The sequence below is a fragment of the Taudactylus pleione genome, unplaced genomic scaffold, assembly GCF_031769625.1.
Source record: "Taudactylus pleione unplaced genomic scaffold, aTauple2 ptg001075l, whole genome shotgun sequence".
NCBI lineage: Eukaryota > Metazoa > Chordata > Amphibia > Anura > Myobatrachidae > Taudactylus > Taudactylus pleione.
In genome coordinates this window covers 2,151,414-2,164,644 of record NW_028285476.1, presented here as the reverse complement: position 1 = coordinate 2,164,644, position 13,231 = coordinate 2,151,414, and the positions used below count along the sequence as shown (strand labels likewise).

Below are 13,231 nucleotides of genomic sequence, written 5' to 3'. Positions count from 1 at the left end.
CACTCCCCCTCCACACAGTATGCCGAAGTTCCTTTAGCTGACCCCCTCCACACAGTATGCCGAAGTTCCTTTAGCTGACCCCCTCCACACAGTATGCCGAAGTTCCTTTAGCTGACCCCCTCCACACAGTATGCCGAAGTTCCTTTAGCTGACCCCCTCCACACAGTATGCCGAAGTTCCTTTAGCTGACCCCCTCCACACAGTATGCCGAAGTTACTTTAGCTGATCCCCTCCCCACAGTATGCCGAAGTTCCTTTAGCTGACCCCCTCCACACAGTATGCCGAAGTTCCTTTAGCTGACTTAAAAGATATTAACAATGTGATCCTGGTGAAGATGCCAGACTTCCATCTTTGGTCCTCCAAGGGACTTGTGGGCCTGATTCAGCAAGGAACGCACATGAGAGAACGCACGCACTTGGCCAATGTTTTCGCACTGCGCATGCATCGCAATGTGCGTGCGCGAACTAGCAAGTGCAATCAGGTTTATAGTATGCAGACTAAATGGAGTGTGTATGCAGACCCTTCCAAAATTGATTGACCAGAAGTGCTGTTTGGGGGTGGTCAGGGGCGTGCATAATTAAGGCAGTGCGGCGGCATATGCAGCCATACCGTGAGCTGTACGCAGGAAGCAGGCAAAATCCTGCGGCAGGTCAGGTCAACCACTATTATGCTAATGAGTCTGATGGTAAAGGGAGATGGGCGGCTTGGTATGGGGCTGTGCGTCTGCAACTTGTGTTGCGGTCTCCGCGCGTATGCATCGATTTGCAGATTCTCACAGCGGACTGGTGCGTGCGTCTGCACACGTGCGTTCTTTGTTGAATCAGGCCCTGTGTTGGCTGGTGAACTGGAGCCGGCTAACATTCTGCTGCTGAGGGATTCTCACCTCTGGATATGCTCTCTAGAATAAAGAAAAATACTGAATTCTAGCCATGGGCTACCTGTCCTCAGCTAGACACGACAAGGCAACACCAGATGGACGATTGGGGACAGCCTAAAGGCCCCCATACATCAGAGATTGATTGCAGCAATCGTGCAATTTGCAGTCCATTGTGTATAAAAAAATCTTTCCCTTTTTCAGTGGATTGTGGCAATTCTGCAATCAATTGAAAAAGGGAAAGATTTTTATACACAATTGATTGCAAATTGAACGATTGCTGCAATCAATCTCTGATGTATGGGGGCCTTAATGCTGGGCACACACTGGCCGATATACTGGCCGATCAATTGATCGTCCGATATATCGTATGCCCATCGGCCAGTGTGTACCAGCGATATGTCTGTGAACGACGTCGTTCAGACATATCGCGTCGGCTGTGCTGCACAGCCGATGGCAGGTATCTGCTCATCGTACTGTGTGTTGGGGCGATCAGCTGATCGACCGTACACTTGCAGTGGCAGATATATCTGCAGATCACTTGATCTGCATTAGATCTGCTAAGTGTGTATCCAGCTTTACATATTTCCTGTGCAGACTTTTTTCTTGTTGAGTCTGCTCTATTGATGGCTGCCTTGGAAATTTCAAGTTTTGATGTTCATTCGTTTTGCAGGATCCATATTAAAATTCATGTGCCTGGACCTGCTTCACCACTATAATGGGTCGCAGAGGTCCAGACATTTACCGCTCGTTAACCACCAGTTAATACATTTCTCCCATTGTGTGTCAGTGCTGTGACCATGTATATTAATGTAAGGCAAATGTAAATTAAGAATTAGTGCGATTGTAGTTCATACTGTTTACATATTTCCTGAAATCAGCTTTTCACCATATACATACTTAAAATCTATCATGCATTGTAAATGAAACCCGTTTTGTTTGTCACATTCCCTTTTCTAGTTTGTTCATAATTGTCATCTCTTTTCATTTGTACCTACTTGTATACTTAAAAATTCCAGAATTATAGGTAAACGTTTCTGAACCTATGACATCACCAGAGATTTGTTTTATATATTTCTTTGACGGAATTGATACACAATACATATTTAATAACAAACTTATTTATTAAACATTATTATTGTATTCACAGATCAAAGAGGCAGCTGATATCATTCAGAAGTTGCATTTAATTGCTCAAGAGCTGCCATTTGATAGGTAAGTAATTTGGTGGCTGTGAATACAGCCCCATATCTTAGTGTGGTGTAGCTCTTAATTTTCCAATGCCCATCATGCTTTACCAGCTGGCTTCTACAATGGCTTGCCTACAGTGTGGTGGGGGACACACATGCAAGATAGGTGGACTGTGATTGCTACTGTACAGAACATGTAACCAACATGGTCTTGCATAAGCTCTGGGTTATTGAAATGTCAGAAACCAACATATAGAAATACAAAGAAGCACAATCTTTATATTCTAATGTTCAAAACAGTAGATTAATATTGTCCCTTCCCCATGAAGAATTTACAGACTAAAACTTGCCTTACCTGATCTGTTCCCGGTCACTGGCACTGGTGCTGCGGTCACTGCTTTTGTCTCCTCCCCCACATCTCAGTCGGGTCCAGGACAGCGGCAACTTCTTTTTGAATCCAAGATAACTAATGTGAAACTGCTCTATCCTGCAGTCGAAGCAAAAAGTGTGTGTATTGAAGGGTGACAAGCCGAGGGTGGTAGTGGCAGGGGGGGGGGGGGTTTCGGAGAAGTTGGCTTGTCTGACTAAAAAGTTCAGTGTGTGGTCGGTGTGTGGCCACCTTTACTCCGCTAATTAAATCCTCTTTATTTTCAGTGCTTCAGAGAACCTGGTTCACTGAAGCACTTACTCCGTACTTTGCTAGAAACCCCCTCCTCTCATCTTGCGGCATTCACCTATGCAGTGTGATAGAAACTTCGGGAAACTCAACCTCCAGAGAGGGTTTTGTACTTATATTGAGACCCAGCATGCGTGTATATACGATTTCTGATTTTTAACATTTGACCAACCCAGTATAAAGGTGCTCTCTCACTGTTGTGTGTTGCTGGGTATGGGTGAATATTTAGAAATGTCCACCCCTCTCACTGCCGCTTGCTTTTCTATGCTGGCCTTCTGTCACTGGTTTCAAGTTCTCAAGCAGCATTCGGGTTGCTATAGAGAACCTTGCACAGCAACCATATGAATGTTCCAGAAGACAGCTTTACAGAGCAATCCCAGGATTGACTGTTATCAAAGTTACTGTATGTCAACCTATACAATATGGTAAATGACTTGCATTGATAAGCAGGTGCCTTTCTTCAAAATATATCTAAAAAAAAAATAGTGGGATGGGGGTTCTATAATGTATCAGAAATTGCACCCTCAACAAATGCTTTAAGGCCCCCATACAAAAGTTGAGAAGAGCAACATTGAAGCTACTGCATATAGCAAGACCTTTTCTTTAAAGATTTATATTTTTGACAAAATGAACTGTGCAATAAGTTTCCATTATAAAGTGTTCCCTTTCCTTTATTTAATTTACAGTCATTATTTTCTCCTTGCAGGTTTGCTGAAGTGAAGTCAAAAATTGCTAGTGAGTTCTGTATTTTTATTATTATTATTCTTGTTGATTTGCAAGGTGCTCTGCAGTGCCAGACATATGTGGAAGTAATAGGAAGCTCTGTAATAAAGAGATGGGTTTTCTGTTCCTAGATTTGAAGGCCGTGGGAGTCTCTGATTGGGTATGGCAGGTATTCCATAAGTGGGTAGCGGCACAGGAGACATTGCCACATATCTGTGTTTCCATTTTTATTATTTTTTTCGAAATTGTGTGGTCTGAATGCTGAACTGACTAGCTTTTGACTTCTCGTAGGTAAATACCATGATCTAGAACACCAGTTAATTCAGGAATTTACAAGTGCCCAGAGAAGAGGAGAGATCTCTCGTATGAGAGAAGTGGCTGCAGTATTGCTTCACTTCAAGGTACTTGAACTATTTGAACTGCACCTGTCATCAATTTTGTGGTTGAGCCGATAAACAGAAGAATGCAGCATCTTCATTTTCTGTGAATAGTGACGTCATTTCGGCTCTGCATTTTTGTGACTATTACTTTAGCCCACAAAATGGGATTTTTTTATTACATGTAGATGTGTCCACAAACTTAAAGAGAAATATTTCATTTGGTTTTTATTCTCCTTGCATATCTTATTAATTAGAGACATCTTGCATATGATTACATATTTATAAACTCCAATGGAAACTTTGCCTTAGTGGCCAAAATAACATGGTAGATTGCTTGGTATTACCAATTAGTAACTTGAGGATCTCACAGCAAGAAGAGCAGGACATAATATAGTGTTTACATGAATAAAGTGTGAATGTAAGTTATCTTTCTGATTTATGTTACAATGTTTTCTCCACAGGGCTACTCCCACTGTGTTGATGTGTACATAAATCAGTGTCAAGAGGTAATATGAACTATATAACACCTGAAGTGTGTTTTAGGTCTGTTATTCATAATACATCATGTATATGATGGTGATGTTTTGTATTGTCCCCTTTTATGTTTTAGGGAGCCTATTTGAGAAATGACATATTTGAAGACTCGGCTATCTTGTGCCAGCGTGTAAACAAAGAAGTTGGAGATATTTTCAGTAATCCAGAAATAATTTTGGCCAAACTTATACAAAACATTTTTGAGGTCAAAATTCAGGTACGCCATTTAAAGTGGGCATGTCGCTTGCAAGCTATGGAAGCAGCCATTTTGTAGCCTGGACTAATTTAATATCTGTGACAATGTGTGTAAGCTATTTATTCACCATCATCCATTACCTCATGAATGTAGGTTTGGCCTCGTGCTGAAGCAATAATCAATATGCATCAAATCAGTAACTTAATGACATTTTTGAAAGCTGATGTAGAGTAAAGGCAGAAATGTTTATTTAACAGCAAGAGAACATACAAATGCCACACAGATGGGGCCCTGGTCAGAAGTGAATGACCCTAGCACTGCTACTGTGCTGCCCAAAATAGTACATCAACCAATCTAAACTAGAGGTATCAATTAGAAAATCTGTCCCAGGACATCAGACTTCTGCTCTGTTGTTGTCTGGTATTTTCAGTGTACACCGTACCATCCATTCTTCTCCAACATAGGACGGCCCCACAACTACAAAGATGCTTATAGCTGCTCGTATATTAAGCATGATACATTTAAAGGTTATACTCACTGTTGTCCTAACACCATTCTGCTGTACTTTGCACATTTCAGCTATCTGTTGATAGCTGTAACCATTTGGCAGCATTGAACAATAGTTTTTAAACTTGAAAGGAACAAGATTATAAATATAGCAAGATGATGGATTTTAAGGTATAAATAATTAATAGTACAGGTTGAGTCTCCCATATCCAAATATTCCGAAAAACAGAATATTCCGAAATACGGAATAATTTTGCCATGACTGAGATAATAAAACCTTTGATTTTTGATGGTTCAATGTACACAAACTTTGTCTAAGGCACAAATTATTACAACATATGGTATAAATTTACCTTCAGGCAGTGTGTATAGGGTGTAAATGAAACATAGAGATTTATTTCATGTATGTAGACAAACTTTGCTTGAGCCACAAAATTATTGAAAATATTGTATAAAATGACCTGCAGGCTGTGTGTATAAGGTGTATATAACACATAAATGCATTCTGTGTGTATATTTGGGTCCTATTCCCAAGATATTTCATTATGATATGCAATTATTCCAAAATACGGAATATTCCGTTATCCAAAATACCCAAGCATTTTGGATATGGGAGACTCAACCTGTAGTAGTAACCCATGGGAATATCTTAAATATGGGCACCGATTCCTGTTGCGACTATCTGGTATTTAGGCTGTCTAGTATGGTTTTTTGAATAGGTGCAAAAACTCCCACAAAATAGCAGATGTGGATTTAAGCAATGTGACCTCTCTTCCATGAGATTGGAAAAAGTATGGCCACTTATAGTCAGAATGGTCCATTCAAAATCTTTCACCTGAGACCTTTAATAAAGACCTCACTGTATCCTTCACCTACTGTATTTTAAAATGTTTATCATTGCTGATAGGTATCATCTCTAATGGCGTATCTCTGGGAGCCTGATAAATGTGAGACTGTGACTAGCGTATTTACATCCAGATGAAAGAAAACCTAATCATTCCTAATTTTGTTTACATAGGCTGTGGCTAATTGTACAGGACACGGTTAACATACCATTTCCCGAAGTCAGCTAAGATTGTGCCTTTTTCCCCAATTTAGAGTTTTGTGAAAGAGCAGTTGGAAGAATGTAGAAAATCGGATGCTGAGCAATATCTGAACAATCTCTATGATCTGTACACAAGGTAAAAATTGATTAATTTGGCAAATTTATTTTGAGTAATGTTGTACAGCTTTAGTAGAGGGGGGGGGGGAAGGAGTGTGTTTATCAAGGTGTTGGCTGCAGGCACAAACAACTGAAGTTATCTTGCATATATTTATTGCTGAATTGTTGCTTTGAAAGTATAAGTTCTGTGTGTTGTCTTAAAGTGCACCTGTCATCTGTATGGCGTGAGAGGGGTCATTGGTAGAGCTGCTCCAGCATTCATGACAGTGTTGCCGATCCATTGATAGGATACAGTACCATATGGATAGTGATTCTGGGACTAAAGAGTCTATGTACTAAAGGCCCCCATACATCAGCAATCGATTGTGGCAATTCTGCAATTTGCAATCTATTTGTGTATAAACAAATCTGCAATGTATGGGCTTCACAGATCACAGATTGCAACCAAAAAAGTGATTGGAATTGTTAAATGAGATTGTCCAACATGTTGGATTTCACAGATGGATTGGGGCTGTAGATTGCTAGTGTATGGACATGATCAGCTGATTTGCAGACATAGTATTATGATTGACAGATCTGTGTTTGCTGAAAATTATCTGCAAATCACTGGAAAAGATCTGTTAAGGTCCCCATACATCAGCAATCTGAAAACCACAATTGAATAAATTTCAGATTTATTGCCCGATTTTGGGATTTACCAATCTGCGCCCATACAGATGGACGCAGGGTTCTGGTGAGTACATTGGCCCTAAACCCTGCCAGTGTCGGCAGTTCACATGTCGATGTGAACATGTCGACGTAATAACTGCCGACATTGTTATTGCCGACCTAATGACTGCATCCCTTCAGGGGATATCCCACAAATATTATTGATAAAAAGGCCGCTAGAGTTTTGTTTGCACTTTGTGATGAAATTGAATAAAATAATTCAAAAATGTTTACGAATGGCTATATTCATTGAAACCTGAACCTAATATCTTCATTATATTTCCTTTCTAAGAATTGTGTTCAATCTTTTCTTTTTAAAAGATGTCTGTTGGGCATAGCAGAGGACTTTTCTGTTGGACCATGCAGATGGGTCTCGTGGCATGCACTAATTTTTGGTATATGTGTTTTATATCTTCTACAGAACTACTACTCTCTCTAGTAAGCTTATGGAATTCAATTTGGGAACAGACAAGCAAACTTTTTTGTCCAAGTTGATCAAGTCCATTTTCATTTCTTACTTGGAGAACTATATTGATGTAGAAACTGCTTACTTAAGAAGTCGGAGTTCAGTGATCTTACAACGATATTATGATTCTAAGAACCATCAGAAGAGGCCGATTGGAACTGGAGGGTAAGTGGTATATATGCAAAAGTGTTTGCGTTACTCTGATAAAGTGTCTATTCTAAATCAATACCACAGTGTTATCTGACTCTTATCCCTTTGCTTACAGTTACCAATTTTAAATGACTTCCTTAAATGAGAAAGGTTCACTTGAAAACATTGTAAAGGGGGTACACACTAGATGATATGTCGTTCGGTCCCACGGATCGGAGCAACATATCGGGTACATCGTCTAGTGTGTACCCACGATATGCGCATTCCCGCAGTTCTTTAACAATATCGCCCGTCGGCCCTACTGTAGAGTGCAGCATAACACGTCCCTGCCCCCTCCCTCTCCTGTCTGACTCTGCGTCGGCAAGTATGTCTGCCATCGCAGAGAGAGTGAATGGAGGTTAGCATTTGGGGGTGGGCAAAGAAACGAAGGCATGCCTGTCCGTTTGAACGCCGTTGCATAGGCGTGCATAAAATAGCCACTGCGACGGCAACGCAGCTGGGGTACTCACTGCATACAGCGAGGTTAGCAATTTCTGAGTAAGGTCAGACCAGTTGTAATTCTGCGCGAAGGACCGATGTATACGCAGGACTGGAAGGTATTACAGATGTGAGATGGCGGTAGTGAGCGCGTCTATACTGGCTGTGCGACGGCCTTGTGCGTAATCGCAGCTGCAATCACAATAGTGATCCATAGTCCAATGTTTTGTCTAATTCTTGTCACCATAACATTAAAACCTATGAATGACATGATAGGTTTTTCAGTTTGAACTTTCTCCCCTTCAAACTGCAGCCTTCTCAGCAGCAACTTTTTATTAATTCTGTCTGATATGTTTGGCATTTTTTAACTGAGAAGGGAGGTAGAACGTGTCTGACTCTATTATGCGTGGAAATTACTGACCCCACATTTCCAGTTGTGTTGATAGATTTTCTGTAAAACATTGCTAAAAGCTTTTTGAATCCCAAATGAATCTGGAATGCCAGAGATACAAAGGAAATTATAATACTGATAATGCGGAGTTGTCTTTGTGTATTATATAACAGAATTCAAGACTTAAAAGAAAGGATTAGGCAGCGCACAAACTTGCATCTTGGACCAAGTATAGAAACTCACGGTGAGACGTTTTTGGCCCAAGAAGTGGTGGTAAATCTCTTGCAGGAAACCAAACGTGCTTTTGAAAGATGTCACAAGGTAAGGCGCAGCAGGACCTGTATATTGTCACTTTCCATTGTTTTACAATGATTGTGTTTATGTATTCATCCACTGGGAGGTGACGTTCTCCTATCCCATTTGCAGCTTTTATTGCTACTGATGTGATCATGTCTGCTAGATTGCCCAGTTTCTGGGGTTTGAGGCATGCTGAGGTGGCATCTGGGAGAACATGTTATGGGTGCTCAACCTGATATGTGTCTGCTGTGCTTTTAACCATCTTCCAGAACAGTGGGTTAGATAGATCAGGCCTTGTAAAGAGTGGACAAATGGAGAAGTTGCCCATAGTTAACCATGCAGCTTCTACCTATCATTTTATAGACTGTATTTGATAAATGCTGGCTAGAATTGGCTGCTATGGGAAACATCTCCACATGTCCACTTCTACACTCTTTAAAAGGCTTGATACAGTATGTTGTAGAAGTGGAGGAGTGGATGTGAGTTTAATGTAATAAACATCAATTCCACATACTGTATGTCATTTTGACCTGTAGCCACATGTTGCATGATTGATCCTGTATCAGGTGTAATTTCCCCTCCATTAAGGCTGTAGTGGACACTGGAGCATGGGGTTGTAGATGGGACTGCAAGGAGCTGGCACTTAATAAGCTTAACAAACGCTGTAACTTTTAACCCAAGCTCCTCCCCTCTGCAACCCCATGACTGCAGTGTAGTTTAGTGCCTGAGGAGTTAGCCCTTTTCTAGCTAGGGCTTCTTTTATTTTATTTATAATTTTTTTCTTTTAAGTTTTACTTGGGTTACTGTGTACAGCAGCGCACTGTTGGAGTGCAGCGGCTGCAGGAGCCCCGTCAAGATGCTGCTTGATGGGGCTGGACTTGGATACCCAAGCAACAGTGATGGGACCATTCAAGCGTAGGCGTCAGAGGATTATTTGTTTCCGGGCTTCTTCGGACCTCTCAGATCTCATCGAGAATGCGTGGAAGGTGCCGGATAAGAAGTTCGCCATCCCTCGCAAGTTTGTGGCCCTTTATATGCTCCTGTCAGCCAGGTCGCCAATTGGGAACAGCCTCCCAAGGTTGATGTGGCAGTGGCACGTTTGGCCAAGCACACTGCGCTTCTGGTTCAGGGTTAGGCGTCCAAGGATCCGCTGGATAAAAAATTGGAAGGCTGCCTTTGGTCCATTTTTATTGGCTCAGAGGTTGTTATTCACCCTTTGCTGGCCTCCGCGTGGGTCACTCGGGCCATGGAGACATGGGCCGACAGACTGGTTGCTGGACTTCAGGGTAACTTATCCAGAGATGCTTTACTGGTTTTGGCTGAACAGCTTCGTGGGGCAGCGGAATATGTGTGCGAGATCGTCCAGGGCGGTGCCCAGGTTTGTGCGCGAGGCTACGGCCGTCTCGGCTTGGAGACCACTCTGGCTCCATGCCTGGGAGTCTGACGCTGAATCCAAGCGTTCTTTAGAATCTCTCCCTTTTTGCTAGGGGGTTGTTTGGATCTGAATTGGAAACCATCATTGCCCAAGCAACTGGAGGGAAAAGCACCTTCCTGTCCGTAGTGGCCCAAAAACAGCTTGGCCCATGGTTCCGTGCTTGACGTTCCTCATTCTCGAGGGGGAGCATCGGTTAGAGGTCAGGCTGCCCGGGGATGTTTTTTCCCCAGCAGGGGTACGGCTCCATGGGGCAGGTTTTCTGGTGCCTACAGGCACCCGGAAGCCAAAGGCTCATGAGAAGCCTAGCGCCTGATGGAGTCCCAGTCCAGTCGGGGGTAGGCAACCGCGTCCTCCAATTCACTTCCTGCCCGAGTCCAAAGCCCGGGCCCTCCAGGATTTGGTCACGAAGGTACTGTCAGTGCCTCGCCTTGCCATCTGGCTGTACATGAAGTTGCTCTACCTTCGAGACCATCCAGTACGCTTGCTTCCACTCACAAAACTTCCAGTGGGAGATTCTCCAAAATTGGTCGGGTCGCACGGATGACCTCTCCTCTCAGCTTCTGGTTCTGTCGGACAGCGTTTGGCAATCTCTTCGATGGTGGCTGGTTTCCGATCACCTGTTCCAAGGTCGCTCCTTGGTCGCTCCAAGCTTGGGTCATTGGGACTATAGACGCCAGTCTCAGCGTTTGGGAACAGTGACGTCGAGTCTTTGTCTAAAGGGTCTTTGGTCGTCATCGGAGACTGTTTTTACCGATCAATGTTCTTGAGCTTTGGGCCATCTATCTGGCTCTTTTGGGAGTCCAGCCTATCCTGATCGACTGCCCAGTGAGGATTCAGTCGGATCACGCCATGGCTGTGGCATATGTGAACTATCAGGGCAGCACCCATGGCAGAGGCGTGTCGCATTCAGAGGCTTTTGTTCCTGCACTCTCTGCGGTGTTCATTCCGGTTGTGGAAAATTGGGAGGCGGACTTCCTCAGCAGGACCACCTTCCTGCCGGGGAAGTGGTCTATCCATCCGGAGGTCTCCCAGCAGTTGGTATGGAAGTGGGGCCTTCCGGAGGTGGACCTGATAGCTTCTCGGCACAACTACAAGGTTCCCTGATTTTGTGCGAGATCCAGGGATCCAATGGCCTTCACAGTAGATGCTATGACCGTTCTGCAGAACTTCCGTTTGGCATATATTTTTTCCTCCGATTCCCATGTTACCTCAGGTACTCCGGTGGTTCAAGGAGCAACAAGTTCCGGTGATCCTCGTGGCTCCATGCTGGCCGCACAGGTCGTGGTGCGCCGCTGTCCTCAAGCTGACTGTAGGTCCCGGTTGGTGCTTTCTGCAGCAACCAGTTCTGCTCCTGCAGGGTCCGTTCCGGCACGAGGACCTTCCTCCATTGGCTTTAACGGCCTGGTTGTTGAGACCGAGCTATTAAAAGCTAAGGGGTTTTCCCCTTCTGTTGTCCGTATTATGTTGTGAGCTCGGAAACTGGTTTCGTCGCGCAACTATAAAAGGGTCTGGAAGACCTACATCTTGTGGTGTGAACTGCGCGGCGTTCATACCTCCCAGTTTCGCCTTCCGAGGCTGTTAGCTTTCCTTCAGGGAGGTCTGGAAGCCGGCTTGCGGCTTTGTTCATTGAAAGTACAGATTTCGGCTCTGTCAATTTATTTTCAGCGGCGTCTGGCCCTCTTGCCAGAGGTTCGGACTTTTTTGCAAGGAGTGAGGGTTCAACCTCCGTTTCAGCCGCCAGTGGCTCAGTGGAATCTGACCTTGGTCCTCTCTGCTCTTAAGCAGGCTACCTTTGAGCCTTTGGATTCCGTGGACGTTAGATTTGTCAAGTGGACATTGGTTTTCTTTATGGCCATTGCCTCAGCTCGGCGGGTCTCTGCAAATCACCATTCCTCATATTCCATGACGATCGGGCTGTTCTCCGAACAGTTCCTTCGTTCCAACTGAATGTTGTTTTGGCTTTCCACTTAAACCAAGAAATTGTCTTTACTGTGTTTTCCCCATCGGAGACTTACCGGGACGATCTGACACTGTTAGACATCGTCCGGGCCCTGCAGATCTACTTGGACAGAACTTCTGCCCTACATCGTACGGACTCAGTACTGGTTCTCTACGACGCTCAGAAACGTGACTGGCTGGGCCACAAAGCAGACCATTGCAAGATGGATCCGCTCTGTCATCTCTCGGGCCTATTCTAATGCAGGGCGACTGGCACCTGCCAAGGTGTCGGCTCATTCTACTAGGGCGTTGGCGACCACCTGCGCAGCGTGCAATGGGTCCTCTGTCCACACGTTTGCGCGTTTTTACAGGTTTCATGTTTTTGCCTTCGGCGATGCCCACTTTGGGCATACAGTTCTCTGGTCAGGCAGCCTGAGCGTTCCCTCCCCTGGGGGCGGCTTTTGAACGTCCCATAGTCCTGTGTCCCCCAGCATTGATGAAGGAGAAAATGGGATTTTTGCTTACTTACCATTGAATCCTTTTCTCTGAATCAGGCTGGGGGACACTGCGTTCCCTCCCTCAGTCGTGTTGCGTAGTACTTTTGACAGCATTGGTTCCTACGGAACCATTAATTTGGTTATTGTTATAACAGTTTCACTGAGTTACTGTTTCTCCTTACCGGGCACTTTTGAAGTTGTACTGCAGTCATGGGGTTGCAGAGGGGAGGAGCTTGGGTTAAAAGTTACATAGTTTAAGTGCCAGCTCCTTGCAGTCCCCTCTACAACTAAGCGTTCCCGCTAGGCTGTTTTAGCGGGGTGCTGTGCCCTGCCCTCTTCTGGAGGGCAAAAAGCACCCTGCACTCACAGCCTGCGGGTGCCGTTTTCACCTGCGGGTCGCAGTGTCCCGCGGGTGGGCAAATGTGCGGTGACCCGGGCACCGCCAGTGAATAGACGCTAAGCGCACGCGCCCGGCCTCTATGCTCCCTGTCTGCAGCGCTTGGGGGCTGCCTGGCATGTCCGTAAGTGCCGGGCACGCCCCCAAGAATGACGAAAAGGTGCCGTCTTATAGACACGTCCTCTTTTCAATGGCCACGCCCCCTTTTCGTGTGCTGCGCGCGCTTAAGTACC

At 44.5% G+C, this 13,231-nt stretch overlaps 1 protein-coding gene across 1 annotated transcript in view; it reads left to right on the top strand.

Annotated features, from left to right (window-relative positions):
* Positions 1-13,231, top strand: part of EXOC5 (exocyst complex component 5) — a 73,387-nt gene that overhangs the window by 51,953 nt on the left and 8,203 nt on the right. Inside the window, exons 5-12 of the mRNA XM_088461599.1 lie at positions 2,025-2,089; positions 3,447-3,475; positions 3,755-3,864; positions 4,305-4,349; positions 4,454-4,594; positions 6,179-6,261; positions 7,372-7,581; positions 8,608-8,755. Of these exons, the coding sequence (XP_088317725.1) occupies positions 2,025-2,089; positions 3,447-3,475; positions 3,755-3,864; positions 4,305-4,349; positions 4,454-4,594; positions 6,179-6,261; positions 7,372-7,581; positions 8,608-8,755 (831 nt within the window). The remainder of the gene's footprint in view (positions 1-2,024; positions 2,090-3,446; positions 3,476-3,754; positions 3,865-4,304; positions 4,350-4,453; positions 4,595-6,178; positions 6,262-7,371; positions 7,582-8,607; positions 8,756-13,231) is intronic.